This window comes from Schistocerca americana, chromosome 2 (assembly GCF_021461395.2).
Source record: "Schistocerca americana isolate TAMUIC-IGC-003095 chromosome 2, iqSchAmer2.1, whole genome shotgun sequence".
In the NCBI taxonomy this organism is placed as follows: Eukaryota; Metazoa; Arthropoda; class Insecta; order Orthoptera; family Acrididae; genus Schistocerca; species Schistocerca americana.
Window position 1 is genome coordinate 431,821,366 of NC_060120.1, and position 26,072 is coordinate 431,847,437.

At 41.2% G+C, this 26,072-nt stretch overlaps 1 protein-coding gene across 1 annotated transcript in view; it reads left to right on the forward strand.

Annotated features, from left to right (window-relative positions):
• Positions 1-26,072, forward strand: part of LOC124595702 (juvenile hormone esterase-like) — a 171,863-nt gene that overhangs the window by 39,427 nt on the left and 106,364 nt on the right. Inside the window, exon 2 of the mRNA XM_047134567.1 lies at positions 681-824. Coding sequence (XP_046990523.1) covers positions 681-824 — 144 coding nt within the window. The remainder of the gene's footprint in view (positions 1-680; positions 825-26,072) is intronic.

The window sequence follows — 26,072 nt, forward strand, 5'->3', positions numbered from 1 at the left end:
TGAGTCCAACTCGTTCAGTGCTCTGTTGTAACCTGATTACTTCACTAGAATATCATTCTTTTTCCACATAAACCAACTTTTCGGCCATTGTTGCGCTATGGAACAGATCTTTCTGCACCGTACAGACCCTTGACATACTTCCGTCTGCTCTTTTTTCCCCTCCCCGCAGAGATTTTCATTTGTACCTTGTAGGTTAGCGCATTTTCTTTTTTACTTCTAGCAACCAAATAACGTATAATCTTCCTGCACGCTGGGTCAGCTTTATCTTTGACCATCTCACTTTACTTTATTTGTTATGTCTCACTCATTGGTTTTAGTCCCTGTGCACCAGCTGTTTATTTCTTTTTTCTAGGCAGCCTGGAATACTAAATTTATATTTCATCTTTTGCATTCTCACTCTGTCCTAAATAGTAAATAGTTTTCAGAAGGAGATATGCATTATTGAATACATGATTGTAATGCATTAACCTGATGATATTTTTTTGAATAACAGTTTTTCAAGTTTTAAAAATATTTCTTCAATTTTGTGGTAACTTACCGTTCAATTTTCAAAGAGACCGTTATTGTTGTTAGTAACCGAACATGTACTTAACTCTGACTAGGGTGAGCCCTTGATTCCTTGCTGTTAGATTTGTCATTACAGAGAATTTGGAGGATACATCTGCAACTTTGTACTGTAGGCACCGCAGCCTGTGGAACCGTGGTCCGGGGTTCGACGCCCGGAGCGGGAGGGCAACAACTGCGTTCAGGACTCGTTCGGCCTGCTACTGGGGCCCCTCCCGACTTCAGAAGACTGCCTCTTCCTCAACGTCTACACCGACACGGTAAGTCGAGACGACGGAATTACGGCGTTGTTTTCCCCCCAGTTTCGATACGATATCTGGATTACAGATCTGTAGCAGTGGGGGAGTGAAGTTTAGTGCTGTAGATATACAGACCACAGGTAAATACTTTTATTGACTATGAATGAACAACAGTCACTTCTCGGACGATGTTACTGAATAATGTTTCACGGCTATAGTTCACAAACATATAAAACGTTTTGAATCACCTCATCGTCAGCTTTGACTTCTAAACTATTGGTTCATAAAGTCGACTACCACATGTTGTAGTCAATCATTAAACATGTAAAGTGTCTTACTATTATTTATGCAAGTGATGACAATAGTAGTAACATGAAATACTTTGCTATCCTGTGGATGTGATGATGACAAATGCATTCTAGATATTTTTAAAATTTTGTCAATTCCTCAACCACAAAATATTTACTGCAGTCCACTTGAAAATTGCTAAACGGCCGCAATAGTAATAGTGCATAATTGCTTAACAATGAAACTATCAAAAAGATGTTAATGGCTTACCAATTTGTTCCGCAGACATGATATCGTTTGAAGTAAAACTAAAGACATGTGCTGCTAGTAACTCAGAACATTATGGTATGTGTTATGCAAAGTGTCGCGTAGCGTTGAACAAATTAAGATAAGAAAGTATATTTGCTGTGGACATACCGTCGTACTGATTTTAAATATTCGTGTTATGGAGTTTTATGAGAACTACGATGGCGCGCTGAAAAGTAATGACTTCGAATTTTTTATGTGACAGCTCTTAAAGCTTTTTAAATAAAACAAACGTTTTTAAGTCTACATCTTTATTCTTCATGTCTCGTATTTGCAACTCCGCGCCACTAAAGGACCCCGAGCTGTAGCGTGTAACATGGCCGCGTGTAACATAGCTACGTTGGTGCGCGAGAAGCAGCGTGCTGTGATCGAATTCGCCCACACATGGAGCTACCACTCCTTCAGCATGACAATGCCAAACAACATACGAGCGCTGCGACATCTGCACCAATCCTTCGCCTTGCGTTTGCTGCCATTGATCATCCTCCATACAGTCCTGATTAGGCCCCATCCGATTTTCCTCTGTTTCCAGAGCATAAAGAACACTTTCGAGGACTTCACTTTTATAGCGATGAAGCAGTGCACACAGAGGCGAGGTTGTGGCTCCTCCAACAAAGTCAAACATTACCGAGTGACGGTATCAACAAACTGGTATCTCGTTGGGAGAGACGTTCATTTCCAGGGTGACTACGTTGAGAAATAAATATGTAGACATGAAGAATAAACATTCAGAATGTTAATAACGTTTTGTTTAAAAGGGCTTGAGAGTTTTCCCATTAAAAATTCGGAGGCATCAGTTTTCAATACCCTGTCGTAGATATTTGTATTCTCGTGATCGCGGACTGAACGTAGGACCAAATTCCACAAACAACATAATTAATTTCAACCATACTTACAACATATCAAGTCAGCAGCATATTTATTTGTTCATCCATTCTTCACAATTACAGCCCACTGTCTGAAAAGCTAAAGAAGGCCTTAGGAAACACATTTTCTTGGATAGTAATAAATAATGTATTAATTATTTATTTCTGATACTTTTTTTCAGTAGTGTAACAATTAAAAAGACAACTCGAACAATAATATTAGAAGAATAAGGGAATAGATACTTACGTCAGCTGGTACTTGTACAGTGCTGGCCTTTAAAACTGCATCATTAGGAAGGATAGCAAAAAAATTTTATATACTGTGCGTGTACAGTACTGTTTGAACAAAACATGATCGAATTTGTGGGTGATTTGAGATAGAGGACGCGAAATTTAGTGCACAATGCCGGCAAATGCTTCTAACCGGCTGGGTATCGGGGTACCGAACCGAACTGAGCTTGGACGCACATACGTGTGCGTCATTCCATGGTCATACAGCTTCATGCCAGAGTTCTTCAACAATAGTGGAAGGTGCTTGCTTGGTGGTTGCCAATATTTCGGCAACGCGTGAATAGAGTTGTTTATTGAAATGTAGCGACAGTGAGACCCCGAAGACAAGGAACAGCAGTCTATAATAATACGTCATAAATATTTGGTTGTTGCATAAATTATTTTGCTTGCTGGCATTCCGATTGCTATGGATTTATTTATCGATTGTCACTTTTATGTAGTTCACTGTTGCTATTCGAGTTTACGCATTGTCATTTTGTCATCTGGAGGTAGTGAGCGGAGCTGTGGACCCTAGAAAATGGAGTGCCAGGTTGAGAAATCGGAACATTTATGACATATTCTTCTGTTTGAGTTCAAGAGAGCGGTGACACCAGCGGAGGCAGTCTGAAATATTTGCGCCATGTCTGGGGATAATGTTACTGGACAGAGCACGGAAAGAAAATAATGTTCTCGTTTTAAGGAGGACCGTTTTGACATTAATGACTCTCAACGTTCAGGAAGATATTCGGCGTTTGATGAAGCTCGTGTAAACGCATTAATTCACAATGATTCACGCCAGTGTACTCGAGAACTAGCAAATGTCATAACTTTAATCATTCCACCGTAGTGTGACATTTGCATGCAATGGGGAAGGTTAAAAAATCGGGTGTATGAGTACCACATTTTCTAAGTCAAAATCACAAAAATCGGTGGATGGCCATAAGTGCAGCTTTGTTTGTTCGTGAACAACACCGACCATTCCTATCCTGTATCGTTATTGGTGACGAAAAATGTTGTCTGTATGCCAACATAAGGAAAACAAAGGGATGGTTGAGCCCAAACAAAGCAGCAAGTTCCCATACAAATACCTGAGAGCGTCTACAAAAGATAACGTTATACATCCGGTGGAACAGTGACGGTGTGATGTACTACGAATTGCTTCCCCGAGGTGTAACCATCATCGCTGGCGTTTACAGTCAAGAACTGAGACGTCTTCAAACGCAGTCCAAGAACGACCAGGAAGACTGCGTGAGGTGATGCTACTCCACGAAAACGTCTGCCCACTTTCTGCTAGACTGAAAAAAGACACTATACAGCGCTTGGATAGGGAAGTCATTCAACATACACCTTATTCACCTTATCTTGCGACCTCAGATTTTCATCTTTTCGGCTCCCTATCGAACAACCTTCAAGGAACTTCCTTTCGGGATCAAAATGCGCTCCGAACATGGTTCGAGGAGTTCTTCGTCCCAGAACCACCTTATTGCTACAGTCCCGGAATCGAAAAGTTACCACGGTGAAGGCGAATACATTAGTGATGACTTACGTCTGTGTTATGTGTTTGTGTTGTGTTTATTAAACTTATGGAAAAACGCTACCAACTTGTGCACCAACCCAATATAACGCCGGCTATGCGAACCAGAGGTGATTGTGTTGTGTACCCAATGTTACCCCATACCATCACATCACTTGTTGGGCCCATATGGTGATGACGAATCGAATACTGTAATGATCCTCCCCTCAGAGCTCCACATACAGATACGTGCATGGTGATGCTGTACGCGGAACTAAGAGTCGTCTGAAAAGACGGATTGGAGTCAAATGGTTCAAATGGCTCTGAGCACTATGGTACTTAACATCTGAGGTCATCAGTCCCCTAAAACTTAGAACTACTTAAACCTAACTAACCTAAGAACATCACACGCATCCATGCTCAAGGCAGGATTCGAACCTGCGAGCGTAGCAGTCGCGCGGTTCTGGACTGAAGCGCCTAGAACCGCTCGGCCACCGCGGCCGGCGGCTTGGAGTCACTCCTGTGTTGTAGACCTCTGCTGCTACCACGTCCATGGAACCCCAACAATGGTCGCCGTACTGACAGTCCGTGGTGTTCCAGATGTCATAGCATAGTCTGTCTGGACACTGGTCTGGCTGCACACAAGCCCATTTCCCCACAGAAGGTACGTGACGTGGCTGTAAGGAGGTGTGTGACCTCTCAGGCGCTAGTCGCGTCCGGCCTCGGCGTCCTGCATACTGTTGTGTATGACCTTCCTCAACCCAGTGACACCATATTATGATGACAGTCGTAGAGCCCCAACCAGCTTGACAGTAATCCTGCTGAATGGTAAACCAGATTACCGAGCGACGGAAAAATTCTCCTATCAGAGCACAAAATAGCCGAATATGCTCCTGGTTATTAAAAGAGTCTTTCCTCAGCACCTTTAAAATTTTTCCCAAAAATTCTGGGATGTGAGGATAGTTGTGCTCTTCTTAACAAGTAAGCTGCTTCTCACTCTCTCAAGCTCACCTAACTGTAACTCTCACTCACTAGTCTACGGCTGTAAGTCGCTCACTCCCATCCGCTCTCATTAGTCCATTTTCTTGACGGAATTTTTGTTCTGTCGTTGCAACTACAATAATGCCTGATTGTTTTCACCAGACGCGTTTCACTTTAGTGAGGTAAAGCATCATCAGTGGTCTGTAATTAAGTTATTTACATTTTTATTTGTTTTAAGATCGGTAAACAGTTCGTTAAGAATATGTTGATTTGTAATTACACCTGGTTTTCGCTTGATTTCTCGCTTACATCTGGAAATGCTTTCTGCTGACACATCATTGTTTTTCTGCGTTAGACACTGATAATTGTGGTCTAATTTTTAGTTGTTCTGCTGCACTATGCATTTCTTATGATGCTTTACCTCATTAAAGCGAAACGCGTCTGGTGAAAAAAAATAACGCATTTTTGCAGTTGCAACGACAGGACAAAAATACCCTCAAAATTGTAATGCAACTATGGACAATATGGCCACACTAATGAAGTATAGTCCATTTTCACTCACTCATTCAACCCAACTGTCACTATCTCCTTGTGTCTAACTGTCATTGTCCCCTGCCTCACAGGCACAGTCTCATTTGTTCTGGGCAATTAACACTATGTCCTGTCTCTGTTACTGTCTCCCTCTTGTTCTTTCTTGCTGCTGCTAACTCATTCATTCCTTCCCACTGCTGCTCCATCTTCTCAATGTCGCTATCTCTCTCTTCCTCGTTGTCATTGAAATATACCCTCTCTCTCATTATCACTGACTCTCACCCCCCTCCACTTTCTCCTTCTCTTTATTCCTCTTCCACGGGCAATGTGTCTGTCACTCTTTCCCCAGCACTGTTCGGTCAACTACGTTCCACTGCCACTGTGTACCTCTTTCTCTCACACTGCCATTGCCTCTTTCTCTCTTTCTATATCACAGCCACTGCCTTCTATTTTCCAGTGTTTATCACTTTTCCGCCCCTTTCCGACTTCCACTGTCTCCTCTCTCAGCATAAAATTGTGCGAATGTGTTCGCATGCCAATTTTTTTTGAAAAAATTTTAAACGTGCTGAGTAAGGTAGAATAAGACAGCTAGTACCTCCACCCCCCCCCCCCCTCTTTTTCAGTCAGAATCTTTTAATAAACAGGAACACATTCGCATTTTAGCGCTCCAACAAGAGAATTTTTCTGGTTCCCTTCTTTCACCTGATAGAGTCAGGCATATCACTCATATGAAAAGAACTGCATGCATCAGAAAAATTTTGGTAGTTCACTTATACGAAAATGAAATAAAGCAAAGCTAATTTTATATCTCAGATAGGATTTTAAGTGCCCAAAAGTTCTGCGTGTGCTTCAGTACTTCAACAACATTATGTTCCCAGAGTCCTTCTGATAATAACGGAGACACTTTACAACTTATTTTTCCGTGCTATGTCACATTGTAAACTAAGTTTTCGCGTCACAGCGGATATTACATGCGTATTTTACGTGCACAAGTACGGCAACTTTGAACCTCTTAACTCTGAAGCGGATAAATATATCAAGAACATTCTCATGGCTGTTCGAGATCGGGATCTTACGAATATCTCGTAAAAATTTCAGCCATTTACTGTGTATAACGGTCTTGGAGTATGCGGCTTGGTTTTGGTACCCAAAAACAATGTTTTTCTGATTTTCTTAGGAACCTCCCACGAACAAAACTATGCCGCCATAAGCCCCCTTAAGCCGCAGCGGAGACTATATTTAATGTAAAAAGAACCAATCGATTGCTTCATTTACCTAATCTGGAGGAAGTGTGTGATATTCAGAGTTTGGCCCTGTGCTGTAAGACGGTCCTTCTGTTGGATAGTGAAATGGTCCCTAGTTCAAGGGCTATCCAAAACACTCACTCCTACCCTTCTAACACCAATGGAACCCGGGGTATGATCCTTGGAAAAACCCCATTATTATGAGCAGCGTTTTGGAATATATTTGTCGACGATCCTTCATCCTACAGCTGCCAAATTCCGATACGTGCTGCAAGACGTTTGTCCCTGCACAAGGCATGACACGATCCCCTCACAAACAAACGGGATTTCAATACGATTTCCGAAGAAGAAACGCACTGCTTAATGTTTCCTTATGCACAAAATGCAGATGACGTTAACTCTTAAACCGTGGAATTGCACTTTTAATAATCTGCATCTCCAATCAACGCCTTCTTCACTGTATTACAATTTTACTGTAAGTACAATAATTTTATAATAACATTCAATACAAATTTTACGAAGACAAGCAAAGCAATGATCAACAGATTTTGATTCTTCCATCTTGCAACACAGTCTGTTGACTATGCATTCATGATTGCTTTTTGTCAAGATACCAGGCACTTATTGCTCAGTTCTCATATCCTGAATATCACGATATGCTCTGTTGTACAGGTACAAAATTGCTTTCAATGTCCATTTGTTCATGCAATAATGTTCCCATTTTCCTAAACAAGCATCCGAACGATACATTAACGTTTGGAAACAATTGGAGTTCTCAAACGTAATTTAAGTTTAAAAGAGAATTTCTATTGTAGCTGTAGCTAATGCAACAACAGTTGCAGGTAGTTGTACAAATGCCTGTCTTCATGTACTCCTGCAGATAAACTCTCCAAAAACGTGGATTATGGATCCGGTTGTCCAGAGTCTCCATAAAGTTCAGCTATCGCTTCAAAAAATCATACCCATGCAAACTCTTAGAGGCTGACATTTTTTGTACAACTTTTGCAGCTCTGATAGTTTTTTCTGTTGTGCCTGAATTTCACTGTATGCCCCACTATTCGTTTGTAGAACATCCCAAGCTACAGTACGGTGCATGGCGGAGGGTACCTTGTACCACTACTAGTCATTTCCTTTCCTCTTCCACTCCCAAAGGGATCGAGTTTGTAAACGGCTCCGCAATAGCCTTAATTTCTCTTTATGTGCTTGGTTCTTACGCCAAATGTGCGTTGGTGGCAGTAGAATCGTTCTGCAGTCAGACTCAAAGGGCGGTTCTCTAAATTTTCTCAATGCAGTGGAACCTCGCATAGCGAGCATAATTCGTTCTAGAATCTTACACGCAGTGCGAAACACTCGTTGAGCAAAACAATTTTTCCCATATAAATTAATGTAAAATACGATAATGCGTTCGATGCAGAAAAAGTGCTAGAAGTTTTATCTTATTCATGCATTTATCCTAAGAAAATTATACATACTGTATTATGTACTTTATTAATCACAATACGTAACTAATTCTTTTTTTACTAGAAAGCTATCTATAGTCATTTGTTTCTGCGGACACTTCAACACTTGGCTAAAATGCGACACAGCATTATCGTAAATAAATTTGTAGCTCGCATAGCCATTGCTTTATTGGGGTGATGATTTTCAGTGTAAGATGTAACACACTCTCATGCTTTCAGCATTTCTCTTATTGCGCCAGAAGATTGCTGCTTTGCTGTTACCGCCTCCTCTTCCTCTCCTGAAGAACTCCTCACCACAGCTTCCTGACGTGAAACACACTGCTACTCCATAAGCTCTTCAGTGGTAATTTCTTTGTCGTGATCTTCCACAAGCTCATCGATATTATTGTTATTCACTTCTAGCCCCATGCTCTTGGCCAAAGACACAAACTCGTTGACTATAGGCTCCACAGTCCTCAGAGTCACTTTCGACAACGCACTCCGGCTTGGAAAAGCTTTTTTCCAAGCAGGAGTGAGAGTTCTCTTGATAACCCCCTCCCACGCCTTTTCGATGATCTTCACACAGTCAGCGATGTTGAAGTTATATTTCCAAAACTCTCTGAGAGTGAGATTGGTAGCTTTAGTCAACTCAAAACAATGCTCGGACAGTGCTTTCGTGTAGAGCTTTTTAAAGTTAGAAATAATCTGCTGGTCCTTAGGCTGGGAGACAGAAATTGGATTGATGAATTTCAAGGATGTGGTCTTGCACGCCTGGAGAATGGACTGGAGCGTTGTCCATAAGAAGCAAGACACGGAGTGGCAGATTCATCTCCAGCAAATATTTTTTCACCGAAGGACCAAACACTTCATTGATCCAATCACATGAAAGATCACGTGTCACTTATGCCTTGTTGTCGGACCTCCACATCACAATTAACCTACTCTTCTGAATTTCACACTTATTGAAGGCTCGTGGAGTTTCTGAAAGGTAAACAAGCAGCGGTTTAATTTTCAAATCACCGCTTGCATTGGTACACAATAACAATGTGAAACGGTGTTTCATTGGCTTGCGTCCGGGCAATGCATTCTCCTCTGCTGTTGTAAATGTAAGCTTCGGCATCTTTTTCCAGAATAGACCCGTCTCGTCACAGTTAGATAACCCTCAGAATCTACGAGCATTTTGAAGTTGAGAAGTTCTCTGCTGCCTTTGTGTCGGAGCTGGCTGCTGCGCCATGTCTCACAACGCTGTAGATGCCGGTTCTTCTCCTAAACTACTGGAACCATCTGGGGCTTCCCTTAACACTTTTTCGGCCAGGGATGATCCTGGCGTCTTCTTAACGAGGTTGGCGAAAATCATTCTGGCCTTCTCACAAATGATGTTTAGATAGTCTTGTCACTCCCTCCGAAGAATCTATCTCCTTAATCTTGTCCTTGTTCTTGAGGATAGAGCAAATAGTTGATGTAGACAAATTGTATGTGCCTGCTAAATCAGTAACACTCGCAACTTGTTCGAGTTTTTCAGTGATTTCATATTTGATTTCTAAGATCATTTTCTTTCTCTTATGGTCGTCTTCTTGCGGCTTTATTTTGGGGGACATTTCTACGAACGTCATTAAAATCTGCACACACAAAAAAAAACACTGAAACACAGTAGTGTGTATGATCTGTCGCTTTGAAGGTCTCATGTTCCATATGTCAATGATTCGACCTTTTTCTCAAAGTCAGAAAGATGGCAATAAGCTGGACACCCATCTTCTGCGTGTGCTGTGTTGCGATTTCCACATAAAAAGTTCCAGTGGCGTTAGACACACGCGATAGCCGTCATGTAATCAGACTATGCTTGATCTGTAGGAATGGCTTTTTTCTGTACTGAAAATAAGTTCGCGTGAGGATCAAATTGTAATCAACACGTCCCACAGGTAACACTTGAATATCACTATGGTAGTATTTGATGAAGATGTTCAGGGTGTAATACTTTCCATTTCCGTCAGTCTAGTATACATACTGAAATCTACTGATTTCTGTGCCTTGTAATTACGACGTATGTAAGAAATGAGAGTGTCATTGTCATGTTGTTGTTGTTGTTGTTGTGGTCTTCAGTCTTGAAACTGGTTTGATGCAGCTCTCCATGCTACTCCATCCTGTGCAAACTTCTTCATCTCCCTGTACCTGCTGCAACCTACATCCTTCTGAATCTGATTAGTGGATTCATCTCTTGGTCTCCCTCTTCGACTTTTACCGTCCACGCTGCCCTCCAGTACTAAATTGGTGAATTGAATTTGTTCTACCAACCGATCCCTTCTTCTAGTCAAGTTGTGCCACAAACTCCTCTTCTCCCCAATCCTATTCAGTACCTCTTCATTAGTTATGTGATCTACCCATCTAATCTTCAGCATTCTTCTGTAGCACCATTTTTCGAAAGCTTCTATTCTCTTCTTGTCTAAACTATTTATCGTCCATGTTTCACTTCCACACATGGCAACACTCCATACAAATACTTTCAGAAACGACTTCCAGACACTTAAATCTATACTCGATGTTAACAAATATCTCTTCTTCAGAAACGCTTTCCTTGCCATTGCCAGTCTACATTTTACATCCTCTCTACTTCGACCATCATCTGTTATTTTGCTCCCCAAACAGCAAAACTACTTTACTACTTTAAGTGTCTCATTTCCTAATCTAATTCCCTCAGCATCACCCGACTTAATTCGACTACATTCCATTATCATCGTTTTGCTTTTGTTGATGTTCATCTTATATCCTCCTTTCAAGACACTGTCCATTCCGTTCAACTGCTCTTTCAAGTCCTTTGCTGTCTCTGACAGAATTACAATGTCATCGGCGAACCTCAAAGTTTTTAATTCTTCTCCATGGATTTTAATACCTACTCCGAACTTTTCTTTTGTTTCCTTCACTGCTTACTCAATATACAGATTGAATAACATTGGGGAGAGGCTACTAGCCTGTCTCACTCCCTTCCCAACCACTGTTACCCTTTCATGCCCCTCGACTCTTATAACTGCCATCTGGTTTCTGTACAAATTGTAAATAGCCTTTCGCTCCCTGTATTTTACCCCTGCCACCTTCAGAATTTGAAAGAGAGTATTCCAGTCAACATTGTCAAAAGCTTTCTCCAAGTCTACAAATGCTAGAAATGTAGGTTTGCCTTTCCTTAATCTTTCTTCTAAGGTGAGTCGTAAGGTCATTGTCATATCAGTGCAGTAATCCAAACACAGGCTTCGAAAAAGGTGTTCTTCTTCTTCTTCGCTTCTAATCAGCAGGTTATAGTCTTGTGGTAGCGTAGCTGACTCTCGATCACGTGGACCCAGGTAGAACTCATCACGTCTGGTATTTCCTCCATCGAGACTGGGTGTGAGTGTTCTCTCGTCATAATGTCATCATCATCGACATACATGTTGCTGAGGTGACATCAAATGAGAGGACTTGGACCAGGCAGCCGAACTCCTCAGAAGGCCAGTCTTGTTAAAAATGCTGTATGCACATTTCAGTAATAGGGAAATGGGGATCTCACCCCACTCTCCATTGTTGGCTAATTTATTCAAGATGGCGTATGCGAGATGGCGACCATAGATACGGCAATGTCGCACTACGTCATGGCGGGAAATTAAAATTAGGGCTGAAAAATAGGTCAATAAAATTGGGCTACCACCACTAACTTAACTCCATCCCCTCCCGCCCTCCAATCCCCTCCCCATCAGCATCTGGAAATTGGCGTGAAGAGGGGCGGGAAATTCGATCAGTCTGCTTTGAGCTGCTGGATTGGGAGTACCTCATGACGGCAGGCTAATATAGCATGCACAAGTCATTGTTTAAACAATCTGTTTAAGAGTACTGTTTATGTTTTCTGAAATACCAATACACCTCGAAACTGACGCTGGTATTGAAACAATTTAGAAGATGTTAAACAATTGCGATACTATTTTTTTTTATTCGGATAGCAAAGGAACCACGTAAGTACACAGTTACAGATCGCGCAAAACATATCTGGAAAACCTTTTCACAAGTACTCTGTGCACCAGAGTCACGGCGACTGTAAGGAGCCACGTGCTGAACTGCTCCTTACCGGCCTCCAGCCACCGGCAACTGCAGGGCCATGCTAAGCACTACCTGTCACGCTGGAAGTACCTCAGCCTTCCTCCTCATCCCTGGTGCACTTTCATTCCTTGTTGCACACAGATACCACTTGTCGTTGAACACAAACTGTTTCAGGAGTTATTAAACCTGGTGTTCGAGCAATGTGCGGAATATTGTCACATATATATCTTGAAGATGTCACAAAACTCTGCAAGTGCTGCTGCTTCAGAAGGTGTGCCACAGGAAATATTAATTAAACAATATGCTTCACAAATTGAACATACATCACAAGACTACTACACGAAACACACTTGCACCCAAAGCACTGTGAAAGCTATAGTTAGAGCTGTGACCGTCTCCAGACTCTGGAATAACATGAGTATTTACTTTCTAAGCTAAGTCAGTGAGAAGTGATTCAACAATCGCAAATTAGTTTACCTATCCAGAAACCGATATCAGCTGCAATATCCGTTTTTACTCAACAACACACAGATATTTGGAAGTCGGAATAAAATTCTCTGTAACGCTAAACGGGACGCTCAGCACTTTACGAGTTTTAGCTGCTTGTTTAAAGTCACTGCCAGCAAGACAAAAATTTCTGAGTCCTACTGCTGCTGCAATGTTCAACACTTTTCTGAAACGCTGAACAGGGCTTAGTTTATATTTGCTATTAGAGTCAAGGATGTTGGTGCTCTTATTTTTTATTTTCTTCACTTCTCGGAGCACACTAGTGCCTAAGCATAGACTGGACAATAAGAACAACTAAATATCTAAAAGTTCATGACATATTTTGAATCCCACAAAAGATGAAAAGAAAGCAAAAGACAAAAAACAAAAAAAAACACAAACAGAATTCGAAGCAGTATCCTACAGATGTGAGTGGTGACTGGAATTTTCGGTGAATTCTCGATGTCCAACGGCTTCCTGTCTCGAGACGCTCTAAGCCACAACAGCCTGTCCCAACCGTGGGAGGCTGGTCTGTTTGGACTTGTCTCTGAACACTCTGACAAACAAGACATCGCGTGAGTCTTAGACGTCACAGAACTTTCCGTAGATACCTAGCCCCTGTCTTGTTCGAATCAGTCTGTAGAGGCTCCTATGCCCCGCACAAGGAAGTTTTGTGACTCTCTGACATCATGGAACTCCCACGAATGGAGCATTCTAGTTGTTTTTTACTGAATTTACCCACCAAATTGCTGCTGCCGGTGTGGGAGCATTGTCCACCACTTTCTGCAGAAGAACAAATTAATAGAATTTCAGCAGCAATTTATTTTGTTCAGATCAAAAAACATACAGCACTCATATTGCACTGACAGTTAAACCCTGACAAAGTGGTCTACAGATAATGAAATATGGAAACTACTACCAAGGACAATTCCTCAATTACATTGCTTGCTTGACGAAAGCTTGAATTTTTCGGCGTGAAACCGATCTCCATCCAGGCTATATCACCACAAACTATTGTACTACAAATACCATATCGATGTAGTAAACACCATACGAAATCATCACTTCTGCATCCTACATACAACTATCGACCACCAGACACTCGTACTTATACCCTACAGACAGACAGATCCCCAAAAACGTAAGTACACGCACCGTATATAGTCGCAGCACTAGATATTTCCCAAGAGATCGCTTGGTCATCCACCGCGGCCAGCACAGGTGCCCACATACGCGATCAGAGCGCCCTTGGCGAACAGTCGCTACTCTCCGAACTGGTGTACAAAGGCTAGGCTGGTGCCCCCGACACAAAGGCGTCCGCTAATGGTTTGTTTCCGACATGGCCTGCTTGCTAAAGTGGTTTCTGCAATGTGTTGAAATGATCTCCAGACTCTGAAATTACAAGATCATACGTATTTACTCATGGTTTGCAAGAATATCATACCATTTTCGCGATAGTTCTCGGTATCAACAGCATAGCGGTAAGCTACCGATAACTTGCACAGTATAATTCCGACGATAAAGAGTGGAAATTACATCTCTAGAAACCCAAAACCTCAGCAGGGTCATCATGTGCGATGTGCTGCATACCACCAAGTAACTAGAAAGTTATCTCGTCTCCAGAGATCTTTATGTGAAAACTCGAAAATAGAGGGAAGTGCTAGTTCCACTCGTATTTTTTAATGTATACGGATATCAATAAATGTGCTGTGACTAGGGCTCCCGTCGGGTAGACCGTTCGCCGGGTGCAAGTCTTTCGATTTGACGCCACTTCGGCGACTTGCGCGTCGAGCCGATATCAATGATATAAACAGATTCCAGAGAATCCTTGCACTTTACAAAGTTATCTAAGGTTTTAATAAATACAGTCGTACACGTTTCAGCGACAGCTCCCGCCGTAAGCCAGAAATGTCAATTCGTTCCAGCCACCGACTACCTCTGAGACGAACCTTCACACCAGGCAGAATCATCCTAGAAAACCAGCCATATACTTATCAGTTTAATTACAATTGAATATTACGGTAGTAGCGCCAATATGGCGACATTCGACAATAGGTGAAGTATCGGAAATACCTTCTCCTGACGACAGCGGCTCTGGAAATATCAGTATCTTTACTGTTCTTATTACTGGACATATTTTTTTCACGTTAAAGCTTTCATTCCCTCTCACGGCTATCGATGCACAGGAAACGCAATTTTCGATTTCAAATCCATACCTCCCTTACGACAGGACATAGTCATTTTCTTTGCACACGTCAGAACACGACCACAGTAACTTTATATCCCAACACATACTTTATAAGCCTGCTGATAACAGCGAATCTATCACACATCCCCTACTAAGTGTAATACTTAGCCAATAATTGAATGCTAGTTATACCAAACAATACTGAGCGAAAATCTGCGATGGATGGACATGCCTCATTTGGTTTTCTTGCGAGTGGTACTAGTGTGTTTTAGGAAGAGAGGCATAATCGCCTTATAATCGACAAGCTATTAGAAACACGATCGCAACGATTGTGTTACTGTCACCCTGCATAAAAAGCAGTCTTGATTCTACAGGCGCACACAAGTTCAAATGGTTGAAATGGCTCTGAGCACTGTGGGACTTAACTTCTGAGGTCATCAGTCGCCTAGAACTTAGAACTACTTAAACCTAACTAACCTAAGGACACCACACACATCCATGCCCGAGACAGGATTTGAACCTGCGAACGTAGCGGTCGCGCGGTTCCAGACTGTAGCGCCTAGAACCGCTCGGCCACTCTGGCCGGCCGCACACAAGTGTCACTAACGATATCCATGTTAAAATACTATACAATCTTTATAAATCCACGTACGATATCGTTTCCAAATGAAGTGGTCTTCCACACAAATACCGCGATACTGGATACAGATGGTGATCGCTGGGGCGTGCACTACTAGACCAAAAGCACAGGTACACGTCGTCGGCGGTGTAACCTCGTAATACAACACCATTCTCAACGAATTTAGAAAGTGATTCTGCTGAGAAACGTAGTATTAAGCCCACATTTGCAACTCCCTCATGCCGCCGTTAGATATTACTCGAGGTAACAAACAGTATTTGTAGCGCTTTCTATCTCGATGCCATGTCAGAGGCTCTGCGATATATCCACTGGGTTATAGGCGGGGGAGTATGATAGCTGATTGAGAATGATCACGTACAGTAGATGGGGCCCTATGTGACCAATCACATTAAAAGAAATGCAACGCTACATTGAGGTCGAAAGAAAAGTAGAAAATCCTATGACCAAATACACTGGTTTTGGCAATACAACTAGATTTGTGATTCAACATACACAAATTTATTACTGTACATTTGGTGGTCATCCACGTTAAATATTCTATTCCACCCATCCTCCCGATTTCCACTGAGTGCAACGAAAATGTTTAACTAGTGGCTGTAATCACTGAAAGACATCTGCATAGGATCCAATGCATGTATGTGGTTGAATGGAGAAATTTGATTCCAAATTGCAGACAGCATATCTACCAGAAAGCGTAACACTATAGATCTGGAAAGCCAGAGGTTTGGTCACAGGATTTTCTATATTTCTTACGACATCAATCTAGCGTTGCATTTTTTTAAGTGACTCGTCACATAGCGCACTATCTATTGTATGTGATCATTCTGAACTAACCACCATCCTCCCTCGCCTATAACCCAGTGGATATATCACAGAGCCTCTGACATAGCATCGAGATAGAAAGCGTTACAAATACTTTTTGTTAGCGTCAGAAATATATAGCGGCGACATAAGGGAGCTGCAAATATCGGCTTAATACCACGTTCCTTAGCCGAATCAGTCTAAATTCGTTGAGAATAGTGTTTTATTACGAGCTTACATCGCCGGCGACGTGTAACTGCCCCTCTTGTCTATTTATACACACCCCAGCGACCATCGTCTCTACCCAATGTCGTGGTATTTGGGTGGAAGACCATTTGCTTTGGAATCAATATCATACCTCCATTTATAAAGTTTGTATATTTTTTAACATGGATATCGTTATTGAGACTTGTGTGCGCCTGTGAAACCAAGACCACTTTTCATACAGTCGTTGCGATCGTGTTTTTAATAGTTGGTCGCTTATAAAACGTTTATGTCTCTCTTCCTAAGACACACTGGTACAACTCGCAAGAAAAACAAATGGGGCATGTCCATTCATCACAGATTTTCTCTCAGTATTGTTTGGTGCCACCAGCATTCAAAATGTATGTGGAATCTTATGGGACTTAACTGCTAAGGTCATCAGTCCCTAACCTCACACACTACTTAACCTAAATTATCCTAAGAACAAACATACACATCCATGCCCGATGGAGGACTCGAACCTCCGCAGGGACCAGCCGCACAGTCCATGACTGCAGCGTCACAGACCGCTCGGCTAATCACGCGCGGCACCAGCATTCAGTTATTGGCTAAGTATTATACTTCTTAGGGGGTGTGTGATAGGTTCACTGTGATCGGCATGCTTATAAACTATTTGTTGGAATATAAAATTACTTTGGTCAGTGTTCCGACGTGTGTAAAGAGAATGACTACGTCCTTTCGTAAAGGAATTATGGATTTGACGTGGAAAATTGCAATTTCAGCGCATCGATACCCGTAAGAGTATATGAAAACTTTTACGTGGAAAGATTATGACCAGTAACAAGAACGGTATAGATACTGCTATTTTCAGAGCCACAGTCATCAGGAGGAGGTATTTCCGATACTTCACTCATTGTCGAATGTCGCCATTTTGGCACTACGATCGTTATATTTAATTGTACTTACATTGATAAATATGTGGCTAGTTTCCTAGGGCGATTCTGCCTGGCGTGTAGGTTCATGACAGAGGTAGCCTGTGTCCGGAAGGAACTGATATTTCCGGCTTCCGGCGGGAGCCGTTGCAGAGACGCCCAAACTGGACAGGCTACAATACAAACGTGCAGCTGAACTAATACTCAGTATGTGTTGGGCAGCCTTCGCTATCGCGTGTGTTGCAAGTATTCTCTGTGGAAATTTGAGAAGATACAATATGCGTGAGTGTTTGCGCTGGACAATTATTCCCTCCCATGTAAATTGAGCCGTTGATTGCTTGTACTGCCATTCTACACATTTCCCGTTTTTATATAGTTGAGAGAACGTCGATTGTGATGTGTTCTTATGTGCATCTAGATGGTGAAAAATAGGCGGAAGACATTTGATGGTTCTCTATACATGAGAAATATATACTTTTATATGTATTAAAACCTTAGTTGGCTTTGTACAGTGCAAGGATCATCTGGAATCTGTTATGTCATTCACAATGTATTCATTAAAAAATGCCATTTTCGATTTTTCAAGTAAAAATTTTCGCAGGCGAGAGAACTTTCTAGTTACTCAATGGTATTCAGCACGTCCCCCGTAATAACCGTGCTAATGTTTCTGGTTTTTAGAGATGTAATTTCCACTCTTTATCTCCGGAATTATACTGTGCAAACGATCGGTTGCATACTGCTATGCGGTTGACATAGACAAATATTACGTAAATGGTGTGACATTATCGCAGAGCATGAGAAAATAAATATGTTCTTGTAATCTCAGAGTCTGGAGATAATCGCAACCCGTTGCGGAAACTAGAGCAGCAAGCAGACCAGATCGGAAAGTGAACACTGTCTGCTGAGGGCACTCTGGTTGCGCATCTGGTCAGCATGTGCAGGGGCTGTTGCGCCGTGATCGCTGACTACAGTGGATGACCGAGCGACTTCGTGGGAAATATCTAGTGCTGCAACTATATACGGTGCGTGTGTTTGTTTTTGTGGGACCGGTCAGTCTTTGCGGTATATGTGCGAGTTTCTGGTGATCTATAGCTATATGCAGGAGGCACATGTGCATTTTGTATGGTGGAGGCTACGAATAGTGTTTACTACATCGTCATGTTATGGTGGTGATACAGCCTGGTTTAAAATCGGAATTACGCTGAAAAATTGAAGCAGTAGCAGCGCAACATAACAGAGGAAGTGTCTTTGGCAGTAGTTTTCGTATTTCATGTTCTTTAGGTCACTTTTGCAGGGTTTAACTGTTAGCGCAATAAGAGTGCTGTATGGTTTTCGAATTGTGCAAAATGTTTGCTGCTGCAATTCTAGTAATTTGTCCATATCAGCAGCAGCAATTTCGCGGGTAAATTCAGTAAGAACCAATCAGAATGCTCCACTCACAGAAAGTTCTATCACGTCAGAGAGTCATAAGAGATCCCATGAGCAGGGCGTAGGAGCCTCTACAGACTGGCAGACACAAGTGTGCTTCGAGACGTGAGGAAAATAAAAAATAAGAGCCTTAGCAGCCCTGATTCCAACAGCAAATATAAACTAAGCCCATTCAGCGTTTCAAAAAAACCGTTGAACACTAAAGTAGCTGTAGGACTCAGAAATTTTTCTCTTTCTGGCTGTGCCTTCAAATAAGCAGCTAAAACTCGAAAAGTGCAGAGTTACAGAGATACTTATGTCGACTTCCATATATCGTCGTTTGGTGTGTAAAATCGGATTTTGCAGCTGATATCGCTTTAGGGATAGGTAAACTAATTTGCAATTGATGAATCATTTCTCATTGACATAGCTTAGAAAGTAAATATTCATGTTATTCCAGAGTCTGGAGATGGTCACAGCTCTGACTATAGCGCTCACAGTGGTTCGTGTGCAAGTGTGTTTCGTGCAGTAGCCGGCCGGTGGGGCCGTGCGGTTCTAGGCGCTTCAGTCTGGAACCACGTGACCGCTACGGTCGCAGGTTCAAATCCTGCCTCGGCATGGATGTGCGTGATGTCCTTAGGTTAGTTAGGTTTCAGTAGTTCTAAGTTCTAGGGGACTGATGACCGCAGATGTAAGGCCCATAGTGCTCAGAGCCATTTGAACCATTTTCGTGCAGTGGTTTTGTTATGTATGTTCAATTTGTGAAGCGAACTGTTTAATTAATATTCCCTGTGGCACACCTTCTGACGCAACAGCACTTGCAGAGTTTTGTGACATCTTTAAGATATATGTGTGACAATATTTCACACATTGCTTAAACACCAGGTTTAATAATTCCTGAAACAGTCTGTGTTCAACGACAAGTGGTATCTGTGTGCCACAAGGAATGAAAGAGCACCAGGGATGAGGAGGAAGGCTGAGGTACTTCCAGCGTGACAGGTAGTGCTTAGTACGGGCCTGCAGTTGCCGGTGGCCAGCGGCCAGTATGGAGCCATCCAGCGCGTGGCTGCTTACAGTGGCCGTGACTCTGCTGCACGGAGTGCTTGTGAAAAAGTTTTTCAGGCATGTTTAGTATGATCTGTGGCAGTGTAATTATGCGGTTCCTTTTGCTACTGGAATAAAAAAAGTATCACATTGTTTAACAGTGTCCAAATTGTTTAAACACCAGTGGCTATTTTGAGGTGTGTTGCTATTTCAGAAATTAACAACATTCTTATACAAATTGTTTAAACAATGACTTGTGCATGCTATATTAACCTACTGTCTTGTGGTTCTCCCAGTCCAGCAGCTCAAAGCAGATTGAGCAAATTTCCCGCCATTTTTTCCTGGGCCGCAATCTTGGATGGGAGGGGGAGGGGAGGGGGAGGGTACACAGCCGCCTCGGGTGGTGATATTGTGAATTAGGTCAGTTATTCTCCAGACCTTGAGGTGAACACACTAGATCGAGCTACTGTCTAGTGCTTAATGAGTGGCTACTCAAATTATTTAACTAAACAATATACCACACTGCACACAAAATAAACACTGGCGTCCATCCTATCTGGCCACCCAGCGTAGAAAGAGTCCTTTTCCTGCCAATTTCCAGATGGGAGAGGGATGGGGAGTGGAGGGCGTAGGTAAGTGGAGTTAGGTTAGTGAAGGTATCTCAGTTCATTTATTTTCCCACCAAAATTTGAATTTCTCTCTTTGACGTCAGTGAGATGTTGCCACATACAGGGCCACCGTCTTTGAAACGTCATCTTCAATAAATTCGCAACACTGCAGAGTGTAGTGAGAGTCTCACTGCCCTTTCATCTCTACATTTTATGGTCTAGAAAAAATGCCTGTTCTGACTGCCAGGAATTTTTCATCCTCCTGGCTTTTAAAGCCTTACATGCTTTTGACAATCTATCTTCATTCATTCCGTTAATATGTTATAATCTTGATGAAGTATGGACGTTTTGCCAGTTAAGAGAAAAACTATCTCTAAGTCTGCAATACTCATGGAAGATTCTGCTGTCTCAGTAATACGTCATACATTAAATGTAGCTTAAGTGCAGTTAGAATGTCTTCATTCCATAACACAAAATTCATTAAAGGATATCTGCGTATGTGAACATGGCTTCAACACATTTAGAATATAAAAGTCGGTGCCTTAGTCATGTCCTACTTCATTAAATATTATCAAACGGTTTCGGCTTTGCAGCGGCAAGATGTCTAAAAATTACCGAAGCGACAGGTAGGCATGCAATCAGTATTGTCAACACTTAATGACTAAGTGCCTACATATCACTTCTGTAATTTTTAGATCTGATGATGGTTGCAATGCTGAAACCGGTTATCAGGTTTATAATGTAGCATGTGACCAAAATGCTGACTTTTATAATCTAATCCGAGACTAAGATCACTGTTTCCTCCACAGGTACTAAAGTCCTTGGACTTTGCCGGAATTAAGGCCTTCGAGTGTCCACCCAACAAGCCCTTTTAAAACGTTCAGGTACCACCCTGTCCCAGTACACAAGAAAATCGAGAAAAAAATTTAAATAAAATAAACTCAGTAATTACTCATGGAGAGGCACTGTAGAAATCTATACAACTTCTCTGAGGAACACATCCCTAGAAACACTGTATGAGCAACTACATGACCAATAAGTAATCGTATGCTTGATCTAATTGATAATTGTATCTTCCACCTCTACTGCACACCTTCGACTAAATGGACCTTATTTAGTTTAATCTTATTCGTAAAAAGAAGCAATCACATATAATGGAGTGAGTGCACAAACCAACTCACTATTAATGAAGCGTCTGCTTGACTATAACAGTCATCAGTGATATTTGAATAACACAGTAATTGACGTTAAGTTGCATCATTTACATTACTCTACAGTTTTTTTGTGAATAATTCACTTGGTATATGTATCATATGTGTACGCAAGTTAACACGTAGCAATAATCCCTTAAATAAATGAAACATCTTTTCTCGAATTAAAATGTGAGCTTCAGTATCATCGTACTTAAGACTTAAGCGTTTATATACCACCAGTTTTTTACAAACCCCTAAACTGTTGAAAAGTTTCAGAATTAAAGTATTTTCGTAATATATTTTGACATCAAATTCCAGAGATACAAAGTGCTACTAAGAGAACACAAATAAACTTATTTAGACACCACCACTGGTTCTTTGTTTAGCTACTCATGAATATTTAATACAATCTTTAGATATATATTAGTTCATTCCCTTGATCAACCTTTGACAAATATTTTCGCCAACTCTAGTATCTAATTAAACGCAGTATTTCAGCGCCAGCTTCTTATGAAATTGTTTTAATCTTTTCAAGTCATAAGGGCCTAGTCTCTGAAATGACGCTCTTCGGTTTAACTATTCTCAATTCAATTTTCTAGAACCAATCGCTGACTTGAGCATGCTTACGGTACTTGCTAAATGCCAGAACGATAACTTTCTGTCCATTTAAATTCATTCCTTTCAAAATCAGCAACTGAAAAATCGTCGTGGGTAAATGATAATTCAGGGACTAAAATTTATTTTTAGCTAACGGAAGTTTATTTTCTTTCCTTTTTAAATTTAAGCGCTTTACAATGATCAACGTTGTTTTTGAATGAGCTACTTCCAAAAAGCTAACAGCCCCACACTAAGTGAGATGAAAAATACAAAAAAAAGCTCAAAATGCATCCTAGGTACCCACTAGTAAATTCTAAATGTATAGTCACTCATCACTTGTGTACAGAAATAATAGCTTTAGTTGGATTTTCCGTTTTAAAATGTTCCAGCTAGGGCAATGTCGCTACGGCATTAACAATACTTACAGGAGAAATATCTATGATAATACACCTCCGAATCTGTTTTCCTATGCTGCGTTCCCCGATCCAGAAAAGCTTTGAGAATAATGCTGGCTGAACAATTACACTAAATACACAACAACGTTATAAATTGTAGTATGATTCTATACTCCAAAAAAAAAAAAAAAAAAAAAAAAACATATACATTAACGGTTGACACTTAACTATGTTAGAGTGTGCCTTCATAAATCTTCCCTAACCATTTGTAACTCCCAAATGCAGTAGCGTGTGCCCTAACTAATATCAATTGCAACACAGCACGGACCACTTCAGACAAACTATCTGAATTCAAAATTTTAGTATTGTCGTATTTTAACGACCCACGAATTCTAATATCAGATACTGATATAGCGTACAAGGTACTCTTCAGTAAACCTGTACCAACTTAAAATCGCTTGATCTTTCGTCAAATGTCACGCAAAATACGAGGAGTCCGACAAAATCAGAAAGTAAATACGCTCATCGTGCCCTAGACCAGTTACTGCACTCTCCAAACCTTGCATTTTAAACACAGCTCAGTCCAAGAACAGCCTCCTATACAATTTAAACAAAATTGCCGAAAATTCCGCACTGACGAAATAATCGACACAATTTTGCGTCAGGTAGGTATCGATGACGACACTTGTTAACGTGCCCCAACTCACATGCAGTGCAACAGCCTTGCCGCAGTGGATACACCGGTTCCCGTGAGATCACCGTTGTTAAGCGCTGTAGGGCGTGATCGGCACTTGGACGGGTGACCATCCAGGCCGCCATGCGCTGTTGCCATTTTGTCGGGGTGTACTCAGCCTCGTGACGCCAATTAAGGAGCTACTCGACCGAATAGTAGCGGCTTCGATCAAGAATACCATCTTATGACCGGGAGAGCGGTGTGCTGACCCCACGCTCCTCCTATCTGCATCCTCCTTCGAGGATGACACGGCGGTCGGATGGTCCCGGTAGGCCACCCGTGGTCTGAAGACGGAATGCTACAAACTCATATGCATTGGCACATATGTCATCTTACCGACCCAAATTCGCCATCTGCCGAGCTTCTCGATAGTCGCTCACTGAGCCCTCTTTCAGTATCACAGTTGAACCATTAATTCAGACGAACGTAGGGCGCTACCATTATTACTTAACAATTAAAACGGAAAATCTCGTGGCCGTCGGTTTATCTCGCAGCGGCCTGCTCGCGCAGTTTCATCTCTGGTACGCCAAAGGCCTAGTGTCAGCCAACGAGGCACGGATGATCTCTGCCGTCTCTGCACGAATACTTGCATGGCTGGATACAGCACGGATTTTTCTAGAACATATGCATCAACATGGTTTTTAGCTACAATGAAATGAAAGATATCACTTCCTTCTCCTTTCCTTTTCTTACTTCTTGGCTTCTATTACAACAGACTGAAACGATGGAATCGTATCGTGACGACACGAAAAGCGACAAAAATAATTTAGATCCGTCACATCTTCATTTCGCTTCAATAAGTCACATTTAATGAACACAAAGCCTTTAAACCACAAAAGAGAATAGAAGTTCATCACAGTAAAATATCTGAGGCTGTGCAGAAGTGAAACGTAACAAAAAAGAAAGAAAGAAAATATCAATCACTCAGTATAATGAAAAAAATAGAGCATTTGAGACAAAACAAGCAAGCGTTGCCGTATATGTAGGAAGTTGTAACAGAAAATATAATCCATTTTGTGTTAGTCTTACTGCATCCTCAAGAATCTAGAGCATAATAAATTCTCTTACGCTAAACTGTCATCAATTTGTTAAACTTTCAAGCAGACTATTAAGCTCTGATCTCCTGGTACTGTCGCTATACTCACTCGTAAAATAATGCATTACTTTCGCTACATACTTCGATTACAATATTGGTTAATGTTGTCGTCATATACCCCAAATGATAGGATATGAATAATTATGAACAGATTAATTATTGAGCACCTGTCTCTGTAGTTTGAATAATGTAATGCATTCAGTAATGGTCGAACATCACTGCGGCAGTAAGATTATAAGAAAGTCTGAATTTGCTTCTCGGCAGTAATTTGCACTGAATGGACACTCCACCATTTCACGTATCACCCAATTAAATTTATAACTGGAAATTTCTGTAATTCATCGAAGTCTTAGATTCTAATGCATTTCTGGCAGAAACCAAGAAAAAGAAATTAATTCAGTATAAGCTTAAATTTAATGGCAACAAACACACAAATATTGATTAACCAACTAATTAACTAACAGATAGCAGAGTCTTCTTCAGAAGCTCTCTCAGTGTGGATCACAGATCGTTTTCTGAGTGCGGTAAATCATTGTAGATACTGAATACTGTACTATTAACATTAATAACCTCTAATATTATACCAAAAAGCAGAAAATTCTGTTTGCTGATGATGAGAGCACTTTAGAAATATCAACAACAGATTCACTAGGAGAAGGAAGAATAGGGGGAACTATTTATAAAACGATTGACTGGTTTTCAGTAAATGTACGTCAATTAATTGAGAAACAGCACAGCTTGTATAGTTTGGTACAATGCATGACGCAACCTCAACGATATCAGCAGAATACGGGGAAAAGGTGACATGTAAAACACAGTATTAAAAATTTATATTTATGCATGGCAGAACTTCTTAAACGTGCCTCTTAGTATATGAAAAGCATAGGGCTTGCCGTAGAAGAGATTTGTTTCATAATAATGAAGATGAAGAAGTGTTCATAGGCATTAAGGTATACTTTTCAGAGCCCATGTTTGCTTCGTATGATCGTTCCTGTCATATTCCTGAATACTGACCATTCCTTCTGGGACATCCTGCATAAATACGCCAGGCAAGGGGATCCAGCATGTGCTGTACAACTGGCGCTTGTTACAAAGACCTTCAAACAAAGGTAATTATAATGAACTTTGTTCAGAGACATTACAAGATTTTTCGTTCCATATAATACAGTCCATGTGTCGTCAAATACTTTGATCAGAACTGGTGTCAACATGAGGGCTCAAATGTAAAATGAAGTTACGATATTTGTAGAGAATTACAGACATTTAGATACACATGCAATTTACATTTAAAAAAACAAAAACAAAACTTCAAATTAACTGATCCCTTATTTCTCCTTTTACATTAACATGGCATGCAATATTAGGAAAACCCCGTTCTGTTAATCGTAGTTAAATCATAATAATTATAACACTACTTTATTTTAATAATACAACACTTCGATATTTAG